General features: G+C 41.6%; 1 protein-coding gene across 1 annotated transcript in view; it reads right to left on the minus strand.

The window, feature by feature from the left end:
• The window catches only part of LOC136710017 (cholinesterase-like), a 31,752-nt gene extending 9,507 nt beyond the window's left edge, over positions 1 to 22,245 (minus strand). The window contains exons 1-2 of the mRNA XM_066685627.1: positions 22,109 to 22,245; positions 679 to 2,217 (exon numbers count right to left, since the gene is read on the minus strand). Coding sequence (XP_066541724.1) covers positions 679 to 2,204 — 1,526 coding nt within the window. The 5' untranslated portion in view covers positions 2,205 to 2,217; positions 22,109 to 22,245. The remainder of the gene's footprint in view (positions 1 to 678; positions 2,218 to 22,108) is intronic.
• Between the last annotated feature and the right edge of the window lie 594 nt (positions 22,246 to 22,839).

The following is a 22,839-nucleotide window of genomic DNA, read 5'->3' on the forward strand; positions in this document are numbered from 1 at the left end:
ACAATTTCATTAGGCATACAAAGCAAGTCAGTCTATTGCATTTCCATAGATGAACCTTAGCATGTGATATTCTGATCTTGTTTACTGTTGGTAAACTGTCACAATACACTGAGCTCGCATGGAGCTGCTGGTGTATGTGAATTGCTAATTGAAAGATACCAAGATTGCTCCCAGCATCAATAAAATCTCTTACTTGCGTTTGTCAGAAAAGCATTAAAACTTCACTATCCATTAACGAATAAATTAGAAATTAACATCGTAACAATGCAAAGCCACAGCTGTTATTCATGCAACATAATTTCCAACAAAAGCTGTATAACATATGTTTCATCACATGATATCACTGACGTCTCGAACAAAAATAATATTTTCAGGATTCTTTTGGTTGACGTTTTGGATGAAACTGACCATTTTATTCACAAACGGACCTCATGAACATTAAATATAGAAATAAACATCAATAATAATGCGCAATATTAATAAACAAAAGCTGAAATATTCAGGGTATTTGGGGTGGCTCTTTGGTATTTTTTCATATGTTTTACTAATTGTTAATAAAATATTTAAGTACTCTAAGAGTCTACCTAAAATAGGATTTTGAATTTGTTTTTTTGTTGTTAATACCGAAATAAATAAATGAGTGAGTGAATGAACATAAATATAGAGTATTGGACTCACCTAATTTTGGCAAAGTTGGCCCAGAGTCTCATCATCTTTTGGCTCAAAGCCACTTCCTCCTCAGTGTACCCTCGAGAGCTGTTCTGTGGGATTCCAAACACAAACTCGATTTCATCTCCGTGCATTACTCCCATCCATTTGGGCCAAGAGTTGGAGCTGGAGCGATGGTTGAAGAGGTAGACTCTGGCCTTGCCTCCATGCTCCACATACTTGCGGGTAAAATCGAGCAAAGGGCATGAGATGTAATAGTCCCCAACTAACAAGCCCAGGGAATCTCTGTTCTTTTGCCCACTCATTTCGTCTGTCCAGTCAGTGTACTGGAAGGCAGCAGCTTCCCGTGCCATCTCGCTAAAGCCTGAAAGACTCAAGTCTACTCCCTGGAGGAACTGTTCTCTGTTGATCAAGCTCTGGTTGTGGATACCAAACCCTTTTGCACCATATATCAGAAAGTAAGAACCTTCATCTTTGTTCAGGCCTAGCAGAAGCTCAGTCTTCAGGAATCGCCCAGACTGGATTAGGATCTCAGGCATATCCACGAGGAACTCTCCATCCACAGTTGGAAGAAAAGGTATGCTTAACATCATGGGATCACGGATTACGCTGTACTGATGTTGGACAATCTTCTCTGGAGCTGCATTCCGCAAGCAGGCCAATACGTGTTTGGACGAAGTGCCGAGTGGGCAATCCAGAAGATGGGCAAGGGTCAAGGATCTGTTCCATGCCTCCACTGCCTCCACTGCTGCCCAAACTGCATTGGGAGATCCACTCTGAAGAATGGCACGATTGAACAAGCTGTGGCTTCCTACAGAAAGCAGATGATGCCCAACAGATCCTGCACCAGCACTTTCTCCAAATAAAGTCACGGAGGACGGATCTCCTCCAAAAGCAGCAATGTTCTCCGCAACCCAGTTTAGTGCAAGCCTCTGGTCAAACAAAGCAGCATTCCCCTTTACTTCTTCACTCCCGGGAAGGGAGAGGAAACCCAGAGCTCCAAGCCTGTAGTTCATTGACACCACCACAACCTGTTGGGATTGGCTGAGATATCGTCCATCATACACATCCAAGGAAGCTGTGCCCGTGGAGAATCCCCCTCCATATATCCATACCATGACTGGGACTAGAGGTTTCTTAGGGTCTTGAAGCCTGCAGTAAGGAGTCCACACATTCAAGTAAAGGCAGTCCTCACTCATCGGAGTATTGGGATTCCACATTTCAGCTCCTGCAAACCCTGGGAAAGTAGTGTCCACATACTGGATACAGGAGTTTGAGAAATGAGTGGCATCCCATACTCCACTCCATGCATCTGCAGGCTCTGGGCGACTAAAGCGAAGCGAACGCAATGGTGGTTTGGCATAGGGGATGCCCAGAAAGCCCACCACAAACTCATAGCTGCCTGGTACAGACAGTTTCACTCCCTGGACTTTACCCTTGTTGGTAGTGACCGTCAGCTCATCTGATCCGAGCACTGGCTGGAGGAACGGAAAAGCCAAGAGCCACAGGGAGTAGCTGATGCAAGATCTCACCATGGTGTCTCCAAACCTGACAAATAAACAAACAGACAAACAAACACATGCACAGAGCCATGTGAGGTTCAGCAACCAACAGAGCCCATTACCGGCGCAGGGCAATGCCACCCAATTACACTATTTTCTCACTTGTTTTGTCTCCCCTCTGGCATGCAGTTTTTAATATATATTACGCAACAGCTACATTTCAAAACAACTGGGGCAGGCTGAGAGACATGCCGTCCGACAGGCAGCTATTAATGACACCTTCGCTGCAGCCGAGTCCAGATGGAGAGGAAGGCACAGACAATCAAAATGCTCTCAGTGACTCATTCAGCATGAGAAGGCCTAGCCTCCCCTTCCCTCTCTCTCTAGCTTTCTCTCACACTCTCTCCGATTACTCAGCTAGCATTGAAAAAAAAAATCAATTTCTAAAATTAGAAGCCTTGATTGCTTGTTGAGATAGTGGGTAAATCCTGCTTGATTAATACAGCCTGCCTCAACCAGACGGATTGTCCCAGAAGTCCCAGATACTTCCCATGCCACCGAAAACGGATCCACGTTTACCAAATGGGAACAAACCCACAGTAAATACTTTTTAAGGCAATGTGATTGCATTTTGGACAAGCTAAAATTGAGAGGGTTCATGCTGAATTAATCACAAGACTCCATTTTCTATCTGTGAATCTTATTAAAACCTCATTAGGTCTCTGCAGTAAGAGAAATCTTATATCCAGCTGATGTGCTGATAACATGCGATAAAGCTCGTTCATAAGTTACGCCTAAAGCAAATGAACAGAACCTCTAACTCAGTGGTTTTCAGTCTCGATCTTGGGGAATTTTTCCCTCCATGCCCTCATTAGGTAATTATCATACGCTGAGTCGGATGTGTTAGAGCACTGGGAGAAGCTTAAATCTGCATAGGATTGGTCCTCTAACCTGAGAAGGGATTTCTGGAGATTTAAAGTATAAATTTTAAAGAATACTTTGGTAAAAAAATGTATGCAAATTTATATTCTCACTAGATGTAGTTAAAGGATCACTACGTTATATATTTACCTTAAAGTACAGCTTCAAAATAAAGACAACTGAGGTTCTGTAATTGCTAATCTGTGCCCAGCACTGTAGAGACTGAATTATGTAACTTTTGGAGAAGGGTAAAAATATTGCTAAATTTAACTTTAGATTTGATTAGTTTAGAAACTATGATTCTAGGATTGTAAACAAGTAAAATGTATAGTCAGACTTTTCTTCCCCCATAAATACATTCCTGAAACTTCTCTCAACCCACTTTCAAACCAACATTAAGGTGGTCCAGACTTCTGGACCACTATTTCGTGTTGTAAACATTAGCAAAACATAGTTTGTAGATGAATTAAGTGGTCAGCCATTTTAAACAACAGAGATGATGTGCTTAATTGTGACACTCCTTCATGTGTACATAGGTGCAGGTCCAGATCTTTTTTCTAGTATGGCTGACTGCAGCATTCAGTTACACAGCGAAGATCTGTTCATTTTTATAGTTTATATTTTTTAAATATAATAACTTATATAAAAAGGAGCGGCACGGTGGCGCAGCAGGTAGTGTTGCAGTGACACAGGAGGTTGTGGGTTTGATTCCCACTCCAGGTGAATGTCTGTGAGGAGTTTGGTGTGTTCTCTCTGTGTCTGTGTGGGTTTCCTCCAGGTGAATGTCTGTGAGGAGTGTGGTGTGTTCTCCCTGTGTCTGCGTGGGTTTCCTCCGGGTCACTGTCTGTGAAGAGTGTGGTGTGTTCTCCCTGTGTCTGCATGGGTTTCCTCCGGGTCACTGTCTGTGAGGAGTGTGGTGTGTTCTCTCTGTGTCTGTGAGGAGAGTGGTGAGTTCTCCCTGTGTCTGCATGGGTTTCCTCCGGGTCACTGTCTGTGAAGAGTGTGGTGTGTTCTCCCTGTGTCTGCATGGGTTTCCTCCGGGTCACTGTCTGTGAGGAGTGTGGTGTGTTCTCCCTGTGTCTGTGTGGGTTTCCTCCAGGTGAATGTCTGTGAGGAGTGTGGTGTGTTCTCCCTGTGTCTGCGTGGGTTTCCTCCGGGTGAATGTCTGCGAGGAGAGTGGTGAGTTCTCCCTGTGTCTGCGTGGGTTTCCTCCGGGTCACTGTCTGTGAGGAGTGTGGTGTGTTCTCCCTGTGTCTGCGTGGGTTTCCTCCGGGTGAATGTCTGTGAGGAGAGTGGTGTGTTCTCCCTGTGTCTGCGTGGGTTTCCTCCGGGTGACTGTCTGTGAGAAGTGTTGTGTGTTCTCCCTGTGTCTGCATGGGTTTCCTCCGGGTGACTGTCTGTGAGGAGTGTGGTGTGTTCTCCCTGTGTCTGTGTGGGTTTTCTTCCAGGTGCTCCGGTTTCCTCCCACAGTCTAAAAACACACGTTGGTAGTTGGATTGGGGACTCAAAAGTGTCCATAGGTGTGAGTATGTGAGTGAATGTGTGTGTGTGTGTGTCGCCCTGTGATGGACTGGCGCCCCCTCCAGGGTGTATTCCCGCCTTGCACCCAATGATTCCAGGTAGGCTCTGGACCCACCGCGATCCTGAACTGGATAAGGGTTACAGATAATGAATGAATATAAAAAAGCACATGGGTATGGTTTGATCAAAATGAAAGACATTTAAAGGATGGATTTAGTTAAAGTAGTTTGTGACCAGTGACTTCTAATGTTTATATTAGACTTATAGCTCGAGTTTGAAACAAATAATTTCAAACTAAAAAGTTCAAATCCTGCCTCAAATTCTCATGAAATTACAATAAATAAATAAATAAATAATCGATGAATGCACTGCTAATTACTGAAACCCACAAGAAAGACAAGGAAAAAAAAAAAAGTTCACCTTGACACAGACTGGTAACCAGCACAGTTTTTCCTTGGCTTGGTTTTCATTTCATAAGAGAGACTTATCATCAACAGCTTTCGAGGCCTGTGCTGGGCCTAAACATTGGGTGCTCTTTAGTTTTATGGAAAAAGCTAAACCTTCACAAGGTCATGAAAAGACTGAGGTTCATTTCAGTCATCTTAAGTGTGACAAACCTGGAACTGTGATGGGACCACCAGTTCAGCAATTTAATGCGTGACTGATGGAAACCCCAAAGTAGAAACCATCAGGGAGTGAGGGAGTGCCATATTATAGCCCACAGGGGAGCTCTACAAGACTTGTTTTCTTTTCTGTAGATATACATTAGGTTAGATACGATTCCCTTTGAGTGTTATGGATGTCATTACTCATTCAACACAAAGAATAACGTTAGAAAAAAGGCCATTTTGTCGCTGTCAGGCCAGGGTACTGTAATGTAAAGACATGATTTCTGAGACAAATGCCACTAGAGTGTCCATGATTGTTTTATCGTATGATGAGCATCGGGTTCATGGATACGGCAAGTAAAATGTCAGCGTGTCCCCAAGGGCTTTTAATGCATTTGTAAAACCCAGATCTGCATAAAGTTGAAACGGCTAATCTCTAGTGTGTGTCGGATCAAAAAAAAAAAAAAATAAAAAAAAAAAAAAGAACAGTAGGAAAGACAAGGCCACTCCTCACTTCCGCCTCCTTTAATTTCATCCCTCCAGACTGCTACAGGAAAACTTGTTTTTCAATATTACTCTCTCTCTCTCTCTCTCTCTCTCTCTCTCTTTCATATTCAAATATAAGAGATGCACAATATAGATGAAGTATCAGACTCTAGCTGCTAGCACTGCAGTTCTATTGCATACACCTTGCAATATATTAAAGATGCACAGGTGAACCAATGAAGGCATTAGTAAATATTTGAAAATATTCAAAATACCCAGACCATCAAAATCCATACTGTGATGAGTTGAGGCTGTCAGTATACAAATGTTTACAAGATAAAAAGCCTAACAATAATTAGTGAATTTTACATGGGGCAGCATGGTGGCACAGCAGGTAGTGTCGCAGTCACACAGCTCCAGGGATCTGGAGGTTGTGGGTTCGATTTCTGCTCCAGGTGACTGTCTGTGAGGAGTGTGGTGTGTTCTCCCTGTGTCCGCGTGGGTTTCCTCCGGGTGACGGTCTGTGAGGAGTGTGGTGTGTTCTCCCTGTGTCCACGTGGGTTTCCTCCGGGTGACTGTCTGTGAGGAGTGTGGTGTGTTCTCCCTGTGTCCACGTGGGTTTCCTCCGGGTGACTGTCTGTGAGGAGTGTGGTGTGTTCTCCCTGTGTCTGCGTGGGTTTCCTCCGGGTGCTCCGGTTTCCTCCCACAGTCCAAAAACACACGTTGGTAGGTGGATTGGCGACTCAAAAGTGTCCGTAGGTGTGTGTGAGTGAATGTGTGACTGTGTGTGATTATTACATTATGATAATATGTATTATTGGCTTCAAACCCTACTGTTTATAAAATGGTAACTTCTCAGTATAAGAACCAAAACTCTAGATTTTTGTGAATTGTAATTTTGACTCATTTTGTGGTCCACTTTTTTATATTTTAAGGCAAGTTTTTGGTGATGGCTACAATATATTGGACAGCTTTAACGTGCATGCAGCAGCACATTCGTAGACCTACAGCATACTTCAGTGGGAATCCCTGTGTGTACGAAATCACACACTGAGAATGAGTCACATTGCAAGTGCTGAGACTCAGGAGAATCCTTTTTTTTTCAGCATCTCTCTCCTCTCGCTCTCCCCAAAGACCAGCTTCTTCTGAGAATCACACTGCTTCCATTTTAGCTAAACACCATCAACACAACCCCATTTAACAACTACATACAGACCTTGTATGAAGTACGAAGGCAACTAGCTTTAAATATTTGAAAATACAATTGAGATTTGGAATATAAATATAAATTAATAATTGAAGTGTCTGTTTTGCAACAGAAACAGAAAAATCCTAAAAAACCAAGGCTGGTGATAGTAGGGGTGACCAGACGTCCTCTTTTACCCGGACATGTCCTCTTTTTTAGACTTAAAAAAATGTCCAGGCGGAATTTCACAAACGTCCGGGATTTTGTTTTTCTAGAGCTTACATAGAACTTCGAGAAGTTTCGTTCACAAACTAGTCCCGCCCTCCCCTACTCCGATTGGTTCGCTTGAGTGAGAAGGGGGCGTGGTGAAGCAGACTAAAATCTTCTGATTGGACGGTCTGACTGTAGAGCTACCGTTATTGGTCGATAACCTTCTCTGTAAACATTTAATTGGTCAGTCTGCACGTCAGTAGTCCTTGTTTACGTCAGGCAAAGCTCATGTACCGACCCTCATCTCGAGCAGCTATGACGAAACGTAAATGTAAGTTCTCGGATGAATAAAAAAAGAAATTCCCATGTTTTCCCATGTGTAGCAAATAAAGGTGTAAAGGACCTAAAAGCACACATAGGTTCAGCTAAGAATACAACGGAAGCGAGGGGCGAGAGCTCATCACACAACATCAGTAACTGATTTCACTAATATTTGTGAACAAACGTTTTCCAGTTGATGAGCTTTTTGATAATAATATAGTTAAAGGTAATACAAAGCTATGTCCAGCTGTGTTTTTTGCTTCTAAACAGCAACATAAATAACATGACACAGAAAATGATATCCCCAAACATGTAATAGCTAATGTATATCTTATGGAGTTTATGGAAAGACATGAAAGCCACATACTGCTGAATTTGGAGCTGAATCTCGGTCAGTAGATGTTCTGTAAGATGCTGTATTGGAAAATCTTGTGTACTCAATTTTTGCTGCACATTTGCATGCCTGACTTCTCAGTCAATATCATCTGAATGTGGGTGAGCCAGGTTCGAATGGTCCACCCACACCATTCGCAGAACGAAGGGGCTGTATTGTCTTTAATAAATGAACTGCGTATGGTCATGACGTCACAAATGCCTCTATAGGAGACATGTCTGGACTTGCCAATAAAGAGTTGTGGTTGGATTTACATAAGCTGGACTAGGCATTGGCTGTGATGTCATTTCCTTTACTTACCCATCAACAACAATGAAGACGCCACAAACTTTTGGGAGTGAGTCACCCAACTTAGCAAAGGATTTGCTGAGGGAAGGTGGATGCACTCCTTTACTTTTTGGCCTACTTTTATTCCTCACTTACCTTGAGCCTTTTTTCCTTCAGAAACGGGGGACAATGCAGCCACTGGCTTTGCAAACCCTTTCAGTACAGAATATTTTACAATACAATTTCATTCGTAAAGAAAAGGCAGGGATGTGCTGTGTTCATGAAAATGCTAAAAAGGCCAGAGGAACTACACAGTCCACACATTCCACCTTCACAACTGGACACTTTTCAACGGATTATTTAGCCTGTCATGTATATAAAGTAATGCAGTATATAGACACGATCAACAAGACTGGGTTGTCCAACATCAGCAAATGTATACTTTCATAGCAACTGTTGCTAGGTTGGATGAGTTTTATAAAAACTGGCAATGAACCCATTCAAGCAGAGAAACTGAGGATTTCTATTGTTAGTACACATTGGGAGATTCCATTTTATTTCATGTTGAATCATTGCTGTGAGGATTTCATTGCAATCAACAATATGTTTAATGAGGTCAGGTACTGATGTTGAATGATAAGTTCTGAATTGCAAACAACCCCAACTCTTTCCAGAGTTATTGTATGGCACCCCATCACTTTAGAAAATGCGATTCTACAGCTTCACATGCCTTCGAACCCATGCTTGTCAATGGCCAGAGTAACCTTAGATCTTTGTGTGGCTGTATGTCGTAAACATACCCTTTAAACTAGAAACAGAGACTGTGATTCTCCTTTCTTCTTGTTATTCTGCTGTGTTTAAGGTGGTGTCAAGTGGAACGTAGCGCTTCTACGACGGTATAGCACTGGATGTAGTGCTTTTAAGGTAGTGCTGCGTGGGGGTTGTAGTGGTTTTCAAGGTGGTTATAAACCTGTAAATGGGAGGCTTTTGATGTGAACTGTTATTGTAAATATCTCTCATTTATCGTTATTGAAGCATTACACAAACTAACACACACTATAAGCCTATTTTATCTTTGTTTTTGCTGCTTCTCTTTTAGCTAAAAGTGAAATAGCCATTTTGACCATTTCTTGATTTTGTTCCGTGATATGAGCACAAAACATCCCGGCTGAATGAGGTTCTGTAAACCTTGTAAAGCATGTGAAAAAATGTATGCATGAGCAGAGTGTGGCGAGGTTAATTTAATACAAAACACAGCTATTATGGATTCAGCGCCATAGCACTGGGGCACCTGTTTACTGCAATAAAAATAATGCCATCTGTATTCAGACAGAGGGAGAGAGAGAGAGGGAGAGGGAGAGTGAGAGAGAGAGAGAGAGAGAGAGAGAGAGAGAGAGAGAGAGAGAGAGAGAGAGAAAACCATGATTCAGGAGTCTTCAAAGAGCCTCGCAGTGAGAGAAATAGACTGAGAGCGAGAGAGAGAGAGAGAGAGGACCTTGTTTGTGTGTGTCAAGGCTCATCAGCATGGCGACTCCAGCTCGATCAGAACAAATGAGCTCCTTCTTACTAAACTATCTGTCCTTTTTTAAGGACAACAAACATTCCTAACCAAGGTTAATACATGCCCAGAGAGAGAGACAGAGAGAGAGAGAGAGAGAGAGAGAGAGAGAGAGAGAGAGAGAGAGAGAGAGAGAGAGAGAGAGAGAGAGAGAGAAAAGAGAGAGAGAGAGAGAGAGAGTGAGAGCGACAGAGAGAGAGAGAGAGAGAGAGAGAGAGAAAGAAAGCGAAAGAGAAAAAGAGAGAGAGAGAGAGAACGAGAGAGAGAGAGAGAGGAGTGAGAGAAAGAAAGCGAAAGAGAAAAAAAAGAGAGAGAGAGAGAGACAGAAATTAAGAGAGAGAAAAAGCGAGAGAGCGAGAGATGAACCTAGATTATACCACTGTGACCTTGCAAAGCATCCAGTCCGGCACCAGGACACACACACACACACACACACACAGACACACACACACACACAGTCCATACAAAGACACACGGAGCACACACACACAGCCTCTGCCAGTGGTTACAGCTGAGCTATTACTGTGTACACCATGCCAGCGTGGAACTGCTGCTACCAGTCTGCCAGCAAATGCAGGTAATGTCCAACTCTGCCAGAGACTCAATACAACCTCAAAATAACCTCGTACACAACATACCCCTCCATGCACTCATTTAAAAGAATGGATGGACACAATTCAAAATCAGATTTACACCATTTTCCACATACTAACTACATTCAATATGCAAAGACATGCTTAGAAGTGACGCCGTTAATAATCCTCCATCACTGTACCGCACAGAGATGTGTCATAATGACTCTCCTTTCCGCTTCTGTTGTTTTGCTGTGTTGCATATCAAGCAGAATGTAGTGCTTTAAAGGTGGTATTGAGCAGGATATACTGTTTAAATAGTACCAAACCATATCATCAGTGATTTAAACCATTTGTCTGTAACTTGTACAAAACCCGGACAATAAATAAGACACTCACTGTTTAAGCTTTGGGTAGAGTTTATGTCTATTCTATTTTAGCTGAAACTGGTAACGTTTGACCATTTGGTGGCTGAAATTTCAATGCATCCCTAATGTCTGGCGTCTAAAACTTTGGGTCATTCGATTAAGACCTGAGCTACAAATCTTCATCACTGTTTTTTTACCTTAAAAATCATTTAGGTCACTGATACTTGAGGATGTTGTTTACAACACACTGGGTCACGTTTCCTGTTCAGGGATTATATCCAGATTTTGGTTGCATTTGGTTTTCAGTGAAGAGTCTCCAGTCAGTATTGTGTATATTGGAATGCACTATAGATTGTTAAAGTACACATTTGCAGACATGTCCTAAACCGCTTTGGTTTTTAATGGCTGGCTGTAAATGCATCTCTCCTGTGGCTAATTTGGACTCTTCCGCCGTAGGGCTCTCGTCTCATATTCGTATATTCACCTCACGTTCCCCTATTTTTGATTGAATACTGCTATTTTATTACCGGTAACATTCCCAGCCTGTATAAGTTCTAATCAGAATTTTGTTATCGTCTTGAAAAGATGATGGTTTGGGGCGAGTGCAGGGGGCATTACCTTTTTTTAACCCCCCAACAAAATGGTTGCATTAAAAACAGTCATTAATTCATTAGAAGCAGCCCTGGATCCTAGTAATTTGATAAAACACAATGTATGATCACATTAAATCAGCTGTTCTCTGAAACCCTTTGGCCTTAACCTGAATATCTCTTATTATTTACAGAAAGAACCTGACATACCTCACAAAGAGCAGACTCGAATTCATCCTTTAATATCCTTGGCCATTAAGAAATGTAATAGAATTCATTACAGCGGTAAAATGCTCAGGAAAGTAGCTAACAGTAGCTTATATGAGGGGTTATAAAAGCTTGGCAGAAGATTTCTGCTGACACACAAGAGCTGGAAGTCATCAAAACCAACCAGACACCATTATATTCCATTACAATGAGAAGATTTCCAGTAACCATTCGCCTTTGTGGGAATTAAAGCATCTGGTGCTGAGAGTACACTATAAACACGTGCTCAACCACAGTTTCAGGGTCTTTATAGCTAGTTTGGTCATTATAGGTTGGGTAAAAAAGACTAGATGTTAGTATCTGAGAGTAGAACATTAGTGAGGTGATGCACCGGTGTTGGATAAACAGGGTCTAGATCACAAACATCACCTCAGTTCGTCCGGAACCGAGTGGATATAGCAGTATCCAGAGAACATGGTTCCACAGCTCTGAACTGCTTTGCACATGATGTCCTCAGACTTCAGTTTCATATCTTGCTTTTCTATCCTCTCCACCTTCTAGTATCTGATTTCACTGTTTATATAAGGGTGTCTTGTTATTATTAATGAGAGTACATTTAACAGGAGGCAAGGCATCATGCATGTACGGAGAGATAATATGCATCAAATTAAATTCACAGTCATAACCAATGTTATGGAATATATTAGTGCTTTAATAGAACTTCAGTGAAGTGCATATTGAGCACACAGACCAACCAGCTTGACCCTTAATGAGCTTTGTATGCAATCTGATCAGAAAAATCTCAAGCACATTTCCAGCACTCCCGCCGAGTGCTGTAGTTACATAAACCCCGTTCTAATTGCAATTACTAATCAAAATTAAAACAGTCAAAATTAACTGCAGACTGTAATAGAGGATATTAACAAAGCTGTACATTATTGTGTGATTTAGAATTTATTCTGATAAGTGGATTGTGTCAAATACATTCTCAAGATTGGTGTAGTTCCTTCTTCTTCATTGGAATCAAGTGAAAAATGCTTTAAAATCATGAGAAACCATGAGGTAACCATCTGATTTTCCAGAAGCTAATAGTCATAATCCACATATAAACAGTCTATAGGACTTCATCTATACAACCACACCATGACCATAACATTTCACAACACATCAACAATCTAAAAATAAATAACACTTTGATTCTAGGTATAATAACTCAGGAAAAGTTAATTTACATATGTGATCCACAATCTATCATACAAGTAAGGATTCCAGTGGAAAAAAAAAATCAATCAATCAAAATCACAGTATTCTCTACAGACTGCTTCATAAGGTAGGAAAACATTCATTCATTCATTATCTGTAACCCTTATCCAGTTCAGGGTCGCGGTGGGTCCAGAGCCTACCTGGAACCAGGAAACCCACGCGGACACGGGGAGAACACACCACACTCCTCACAGACAGTCACCCGGAGCAAACCCACGCAGACACAGGGAGAACACACCACACTCCTCACAGACAGTCACCCGGAGGAAACCCACACAGACACAGGGAGAACACACCACACTCCTCACAGACAGTCACCCGGAGGAAACCCATGCAGACACAGGGAGAACACACCACACTCCTCACAGACAGTGACCCGGAGGAAACCCACACAGACACAGGGAGAACACACCACACTCCTCACAGACAGTCACACGAGGAAACCCACGCAGACACAGGGAGAACACACCACACTCCTCACAGACAGTCACCCAGAGGAAACCCACACAGACACAGGGAGAACATACCACACTCCTCACAGACAGTCACTCGGAGGAAACCCACACAGACACAGGGAGAACACACCACACTCCTCACAGACAGTGACCCGGAGGAAACCCACGCAGACACAGGGAGAACACACCACACTCCTCACAGACAGTCACCCGGAGGAAACCCACACAGAGACAGGGAGAACACACCACACTCCTCACAGACAGTCACCCGGAGGAAACCCACACAGACACAGGGAGAACACACCACACTCCTCACAGACAGTCACCCGGAGCAGGAATCGAACCCACAACCTCCAGGTCCCTGGAGCTGTGTGACTGCGACACTAACCTGCTGCACCTCTGTGCCGCCCTAGTTTAACATTCAGGTATAAAAAATTATATTTATTGCACTGATCCAAAATATTTAACACGTATCCAATAGGCTTTGGGAAATAACATGTAAACAAGAGTCAGTGCTGAAACATAGCAGCACAATTCTAGACACTATCATCATTATTACACATAAAATCAAAGATAAAGTTCTACATATTGTTTAGAAAGAAGATCCTAAATCATCCTGTATTTGTTTGATTAGATTTGTACTATAACTAACCACAGGCCACAACACTTTCCCCTCGGATGAATACATCATTTACTTATTGCCCAGAAAATACTGTTTCACTTTCTCTGGCATGAGCATTTTACTAATTCTGTGGAACCTGTGAAGCCAACACAAATGTCCAGAAATTGGAAATATAAAAATTATGTTTTGTGTTATAAATACTCAGAAGACTTACATATTTTCAATGCACAATGGTTTGTTAATTGAATGGATTACACTGCTGCCCTCCAGACAGGAGACAAGAGTCCCAGCTTGGGGAGGAACACCACACTACAATCTGAGCCTTTAAACAAGACTCCTAAAACTACACTGGCATTTCTCTTTCTCTTTAACATGACATTGTAATTCACTCTGGATAAGAACATCTGTCAAATACTGTAAATGTACAATGTAAATGATGTAAACACATGTGGCTATTAAACATATAGTTTAGGAGAATAACAGTAGCTTATATGAGAAACAGAAAAAAGCTTGGTAGAAAGTTCTATTGACAGACACGAGCTGTCTTGAGCATGTTCTGTTGAAAGACACACCCGACCAGACGCCATTATATTCCATTAGAAGGAGACAATTGGCGGTAACCAGATGCCAGTGTGGAAATTAAGGCATCTACTGCTGCTGAGAATAGATTAACTTCAAGTCAAAGATACATCAGGAGGCAAAGCATTATGGGCACCATTTTGTGATTAGTTAGTATCTCTTATATTCAATGTTTCAGCACTGTTTATCGGAAGAAAATGCATGGTGCCATAATAGAGACATATATAAAGTTCAACACAATTTTAGTTGTTTTTTTTTTCCCCAAAACTTTCAATTCTTTATTTAAATATTGTAACACAAAGTCAGTTTTTTATTCAGCTGTCAAACTGAGCAAAAACATACTTGGCTAGGAGGAAGTTTACATCTTTACATGTCAACACGTATTTGCCTCTTCACTATACATTGTATTATGCACAGTGTTTTTTCTAAAATGAAGGGTATTAATCGAGCGTTTGTTCATTTACTTCAGCAGAAGACGCTATCCTTTTGGGAAGGCCTAACAATGGATGTTGGAACATTGTTGTGAGAGACTGATGACAACCATAAGAGCAATAGAGAGCTCAGGTATTGATTTTGGATGAAAAATTACACTCCATCTCATCTCAGGGGTATTGAATGGAGCTGCGTAAAATAGAAGGAGATCAGGTTTCACCACACCAAGACCAGGTTTCGCCCCACCCAGACTAAACCAATAGCCCAAGCAGGTAAGTTACAGGGGAGTAGTATAGTCAATTGGAACTAGGCTTTAGTTTAGATTTCTTTATTCAGCAAACTGGAATAATAGCGTAATACTTTTTTAAGTTATTATATCCAGAAGCTTAAAATACCAGATGTAAGTATTTTGATTTCGATGTCAGTCAGCTGTAGTGCTGGGTTTAACTCATTATTCATTATCTGTACCCTGAAAACTTCAGAGCCAGTCTCCTGACTGTTTAATGTGTGCAGTGTGCTGTATTAGTGAAACTGTACTGGATCCTTATGGGAAATCATGACGGTAAATTCTGGGACATTAAAACGAGGTCAGAACGATTCAGGCATGTTCCATAAGCCGCAAACAGAGATAACAACTCCATGGTGTGAGAAAGAGAGACTCTACAGGCCGTGTGATTTACAACACACGTGAAAAACTGTCGTTTCTATTAATACACACAATACAGCAGCGGTGTGTTATACAAGGTGTTAAATTACTCCATAAAAAGCCAAACATACCTTTTTCTCTTAGCATCAATTGGTTATATATACTACCAATAGTTGAAACCATTCGAGTGCCACAGTGAATCATTTAAAACGTTCTTAAAAGACCTCCATCATGGAGATTACACAGGATTATACTACTACCAATAAAATACAACCGGCAATTGTAGCATAATTTGAATGGCACACATAAATAAACATCTGCACAACAGATAGACCCATTCAAACAAATAGTTCTTTAAGTCGTGATATTTCAATGTATAACTACTGCCTTTATAAAAGTACCTCTTTATTAAGAGCATATGTAACCCTCCTACAGAGAGAGAGAGAGAGAGAGAGAGAGAGAGAGAGAGAAAGAGAGAAGTATACCATGGTATATCAAATAACATTTTAAAAATGAAAAAGATATCATTATCATATTTAAAAGACCATTTTTATAACGTCTTATGCATAACATGTTTTATGATAGCGGGCCTTTATTACTTACAGGGGTTGGACAATGAAAGTGAAACACCTGGTTTTAGACCACAGTAATGTATTACTGTGTAGGGCCTCCTTTTGCGGCCGATACAGCGTCAGTTCGTCTTGAGAATGACATACACAAGTCCTGCACAGTGGTCAGAGGGATTTGAAGCCATTCTTCTTGCAGGATAGTGGCCAGGTCTCTACGTGATGCTGGTGGAGGAAAACGTTTCCTGACTCGCTCCTCCAAAACACCCCAAAGTGGCTCAATAATATTTAGATCTGGCGACTGTGCAGGCCATGGGAGATGTTCAACTTCACTTTCATGTTCATCAAACCAGTCCTTCACCAGTCTCGCTGTGTGTATTGGTGCATTGTCGTCCTGATACACGGCTCCGCCTTCAGGACACAATGTTTGAACCATTGGATGCACATGGTCTTACTGGTGCAATGTGCAGTTAATGAAGTTTGGCCACCAGGCTGCTCCAATTTAGCCATGAAACCTCCCACACTACAATGACAAGTGTTTCAGTTTCATTGTCCAACCCCTGTATATATATATTATTCTTGAAACACCTATATGGTTTCCACACCATGGAAATATGATTGCTGTCTATAGAATCACATATATTTATTACAAAATTTCATATATAAACTCTTAATTTGATAATTCAACCAAATCATTCAGCCTTGCATAAACATGTCACACGATTGTGATTATGGTTTTAGTGTTTATTAAAACCAGGAGAGTGGTCAGAGAAGTAATTAAAGCAACAATAACCCTGTCTACAGCATCAAGTCTCAATGTCTAACCTAATCTCTGGGTTTGGACACACTTCTTTCTCCCAGCTCAAGGCTTTGCAGACATAGGCCTTTAATAGGAAGTGTGGATAACCATAGCTTAACAACAGCTTAGCTTTCTGACAGACTTCCACACATCACATCACCACGACTATAGGGGTCTGTGTGGTCCGAAACATGTCAACACGTATTTGCCTCTACACTATACATTGTATTATGCACAGTGTTTCTTCTGAAATGAAGGGTATTAATCGAGCGTTTGTTCATTTACTTCCCCTTTTGGGAAGGCCTTACAATGGGTGTTGGAACATAGTTGTGAGGGACTGATGACAGCCATAAGAGCAATAGAGAGCTCAGGTATTGACGTTGGATGAAAAATGACACTGCAACTCATCTCAGGGGTATTGGATGGAGCTCCAACAATCCAGACATCTTTCACAGGAGCTCCACTGCTCTACAGCCCAATGCTATGCAGTATATTCACTTTTAGCCCACTCTTGCCATTGAGCATGGAGACTATAGGCTCATGTGCAGCTCTTTCATTTTCCCATTTACCGAAGTTTTTTTTGTTTTAAAGGTAATACAAACATGTGTTTGAACAATTAAATTACTGGTTACATTTAAATATGGTTATTAGAGGTGTGTCTAAAACTTTAGGAATTGCAGTGTACAAGAGATAGCAATTAGAAACAATTGTTTTTTTGTAATCTAGGTCCCAATGGTATTGACAGGAACTCCATCCGAGTTCCACTGCCTCACAGCCTTTAACTACTTCTTTGAAAGCAAGTTGGAGCATTTATGAGAGTATTTAAGGGCAGCCACATTAGCATTAATGAGGTTAGGCAGATACTTATTGATATCAGATGATTATATCTGGATCACAAGCACCCTACTCATCATAAAGGTGATGGACGGTGCTTCAACACTCCACCGCTCCACGGTTCCACTGCTCTAACAAAGCCCATGGTTCCTGTTAGAGACAGTTTTGGAACATCCCGAGCTCCATTTTGCAGGGGAGCTGTGCTAATGGAAAAGCGACCAGGTCTGAAAAGCAAGTCAAGTCATGCCGATTCGAGGAGATACCATGCAACCCCAATTCATCCCAAAGATAATGGACTGTGCTCTTTATATCCACAGAGCATGACTCCATTGCCCTACACCCTGATACTAAGGTCCTTCATAGCCCTCAAGCCTTCATTTGGCATTGAGCATGGTGACCTTAGAGTCTGCTCCAGATAATTTGTTATTAAAGCTTATTCAGCAATGAGTGCACCTTGAAGTAGCTGAATTCACTCAACAAAAGGGCTGACTAATGAAGGTGTATAAATTCACTGCTCTGTGAATGAGAAGAGACTGCAGAATAAAAGTCTCTGGATGTGTAAACTTCCCAGCGTAGGATGTTTGAAGGTGTTAAATAATTGATGATGAGCAGTTGAACTGGAGTCAGCTGAATATGCTCAGAGACAGAGGGATGAACTTTGAATAAACTATCACTCACTGCAAAGTCAAGTATAAACAGACGCAGCTCCTAAAGCTCCCCATCTGGGGTCAGCTTCCGTAAGAGTATGATTTCTGATCAATATTGTAGTTGTGAAAGGAGAAATGTTATACAGTGATTATTTATCACATAATGAAACAGCCATTATACTTTCTGAATGTACAGAAATTCTGTAATAATCTTTTTTTTTATACTCATGTCTTCCCACTTAAGGGACACCTGTTCCAAGGAGCATAAACTGGGTCATTCAGAAACTACAAAGAAATCTATGTCATGAGAGTTGCACTTCATAGTAAACAACACAAAAGAAAACAGTAATCATTTTTCTCTTTGCTACAATTTGGCTGTGACAATTCACTGTATCTTAAGTCCTGATTATTGTCTATAATTCCAAATCCAGATATCCTGAGTTTTAGTAAGCAAGAGTGGGTCTTATACTTTAAAAGTCAATACTTTATGGACCAAAGTACGCAGGTAAAACTGAGTACAGAGTCACGTCAACTCAATCAATGCCAAATTTCCATTCAAGCGTAATACACTAAGGGCAATGGCATTTTAACAACTTTAACAGGCAGCATAGTGACTTGATGGTCTCATTGCTGGGATCTTGGGTACAATTCCCATCTGATTGGAGTTTCCTTGCTCTCCCAGTGTCAGTGTGGGTTTCCTGTGGTGTCTATGGATTCCTCCCACAGTCCAAATACATAGAGGTTAGGTGAATTGGTTACACTTATAATAATAAATATTTAAATAAAACAGTCCTGGTGTGAGTGAATGAGCATGAATATGAATGAATGTTTTTATGTGTCAATCCCCAATTATGGATCGGTACCCTATCCTGGATGTACCCATGGTAACGCAGTCCTCCAGGTAGACTGTCATTCCTGGTTGAGAGTACACTGTGCACTTTTGGGTGCTATCTCTCACCAGTGTGTGTTGAATGTTGAATGGAATGATGTTTTATTCAGTCCATCCATCCGTTATCTGTAACCGCTTATCCATTTCACGGTCACGGTGGGTCCAGAGCCTACCTGGAATCATTGAGCGCATGATGGGAATACACCCTGGAGGGGGCGCCAGTCCGTCACAGGGCAACAAACACACTCACACCTATGGACACTTTTGAGTCGCCAATCCACCTACCAACGTGTGTTTTTGGACTGTGGGAGGAAACCAGAGCACCCGGAGGAAACCCACGCAGACACAGGGAGAACACACCACACTCCTCACAGACAGTCACCCGGAGGAAACCCACGCAGACACAGGGAGAACACACCACACTCCTCACAGACAGTCACCCGGAGGAAACCCACGCAGACACAGGGAGAACACACCACACTCCTCACAGACAGTCACCCGGAGGAAACCCACGCAGACACAGGGAGAACACACCACACTCCTCACAGACAGTCACCCGGAGGAAACCCACGCAGACACAGGGAGAACACACCACACTCCTCACAGACAGTCACCCGGAGGAAACCCACGCAGACACAGGGAGAACACACCACACTCCTCACAGACAGTCACCCGGAGGAAACCCACGCAGACACAGGGAGAACACACCACACTCCTCACAGACAGTCACCCGGAGGAAACCCACGCAGACACAGGGAGAACACACCACACTCCTCACAGACAGTCACCCGGAGGAAACCCACGCAGACACGGGGAGAACACACCACACTCCTCACAGACAGTCACCCGGAGGAAACCCACGCAGACACAGGGAGAACACACCACACTCCTCACAGACAGTCACCCGGAGGAAACCCACGCAGACACAGGGAGAACACACCACACTCTTCACAGACAGTAACTTGGAGGAAACCCACACAGACACAGGCAGAACACACCACACTCCTCACAGACAGTAACTTGGAGGAAACCCACACAGACACAGGCAGAACACACCACACTCCTCACAGACAGTAACTTGGAGGAAACCCACACAGACACAGGCAGAACACACCACACTCCTCACAGACAGTAACTTGGAGGAAACCCACACAGACACAGGGAGAACACACCAACTCCTCACAGACAGTCACCTGGAGGAAACCCACACAGACACAGGGAGAACACACCAACTCCTCACAGACAGTCACCCAGAGCGGGAATCAAACCCACAACCTCCAGTCACCTGAAGCTGTGTGACTGTGACACTACCTGCTGCGCCCATTTTATTCAGTGTTGATTGTGAAGGGTTTTAGGGTTGTCTAGAAAGGTGCTATATTAGTGTATTTATAAATAAACAAAGAGCATAATTTATATATTCATTTACTTTAATCAACACACTGTAATGATTTTTAAAGTTATAAAAGTCATGGACATTTCCCAGTTTACCCCAAATTTAGAAACACCAGCTAAGACATGTTTTATGTCTGAAGTTTACAACTTTAAATTTGGACTGGATCTACCAAGTTATGCCTTCAGACTTTCTGCATAAATAAACGGTTCAACAGGTTTTGATGTTAGAAAAGGATACAGATGCTACATTTGTCAGTACAGATCAACACAACTAAGATTTATTTAACAAACAATTACTTCACGTTCCTAATTTTTTTACATCCTGAAACAATGAATTACGCAGAAAAAAAACATTATTTTAAGCATATTGACTACATTTGAATAGACTTGTATTGTGGTGTGTGTCACTCAAAAAAACAAAAAATAAATCAATAAATAAAAAAAACTAAGCTACTTTCCAGTAAACATTTAGCCGTTGATTCAACGTTGAAATAACGTAATGACTGCCGTCTAATCAACGTTCTCTTAAGGTTGAAAATGAAAGTCGAAAAGACGTCCAAACACAGACATTGAAAAGACAACTATTAGACGTATTTTGGACGTCCACTGACGTTATCGCTTGGTCACCACTTAACTAACTCATTAAGATGGATGTTGGACGTCCATTGACGTTTAAAATATGTCCTTGACGGACAGACTACTTTTAGACCTATTTTGAACGTCCAGGGACCGTCCTCGTTACTGGGTTAGCTTCATAGATCCAACGGCCTGGTCTTTATGAAGTGGGAGTATGAAGTATTATTACACCTTCTGATGAATCTACTGTATAAAGTGTGACATGCCATATGCAGCTAAGCATATTTTTAATATATGAAATACATAATATTTGCGTGAACTGAACAAACAGGTCTTATTTTGCACCATTAATTTTTTATTATTATTTTTTTTAATGAAGGCATACACTTAGATGCATTTGTAACCACTCAGACTCATTTATACAGCTTTTATGAGGTCACATCCCATAATGTGTTATAAAGCATAATGAATACAGGATTTTTTAAGCAGCGTTATCAATGTACCTTAGTGTACTGCTATAAAGGGCCATGGTAAATAATAAATGCAATTTATATGAAGTCTGTAAGTACTTGGGCATGGGTTAAATCAAAGGGCCACTTGTCCTTAAAAGGCATTGAATTTGCCAGATGATAATCCCTAATCTCAGTGTGGGAACTGACTGAACTCTTAAACCTAATCTGAGCATAGTTCAGAAATCACAAACAGTGTGAATGGGTGAGGGCAGAGGAATAAGCAGTGCATTAAATAAGGCTCTATAAATAAGCTCAGCTTGTTATGAGTCAACTTCACATCGCTCTGCATGACAGAATAACAGCATAAAAGACCCTAAATCAAACGCACTGCAATGATTTCCATAGAAATCCATTTATTTACGAGTTAAAGGCTCGTAAATTTAACATCACATGGTCTGGGGCTCCAGACGCTTCAGTCTTCGCTATAAAAAAAAAGACAACGTGCAATGTACGCACATATATGACAACACTTTGCTATGATTACGGACAAAAAAACCCAACACACGTCCAACTTACCCTCTTTAAAACGTCGCAGTCTTCTCTACAGGTCTCCTACTGTCCTTTTTCAGGATGTTGGAGACCTTTTTATTCCGGCTACGCTTATTTTCATGAACCCGTATGTTTCATTAACGGTTTATTTTTTAACCGCCCGTTTTCCGACTAGTCCCGCCCTGACGTGCTCTGATTCGCTCCGCGGATGGCTTATGATTGGCTAGCCGTGATATCGACACGCTGTCGCCCAATCAATAAATCCAGCTTCGCGTGTGTGAAGAGAGGCTTTGACCAATCCCAGAGCAGATGGGCAGGGACTTCCTGAAAATGGATGGGAAATTAAATCACGTTTTCTTTTTTTTTTTTTTGCACTTGTTACCAAATTTGGGCCTGAGTCATAGTTCACTTTCATATGACCGTTTGTTTTATATTTAATACCTTTTTTTTTTACCTTTAATACAATCTGTTCCATTTAGAGTGGCCTTATCTTGAACTTCTCTGTATTGCGTACATAACTTCTGTGTAAATGGGAGAGGCTGCACTGTTGCTGGCTGATTCAATATATATATACAATTACATCTTGTGTTTTCACAGAGACAATGGATTAAAATGGGCCACAGTTCATGAAAATAACTTAATGAAGAAACTAGGGATTTGACACTATGTCCTAATGCTTATAGACTGTATATAATGTGTTTGTAATGTCACCTACTTTAAAGTAAACTCGTGAAATGGAACCTTTTGGGGCGTCTGCT

This window comes from Hoplias malabaricus, chromosome 11 (genome assembly GCF_029633855.1).
Source record: "Hoplias malabaricus isolate fHopMal1 chromosome 11, fHopMal1.hap1, whole genome shotgun sequence".
Classification (NCBI taxonomy): domain Eukaryota; kingdom Metazoa; phylum Chordata; class Actinopteri; order Characiformes; family Erythrinidae; genus Hoplias; species Hoplias malabaricus.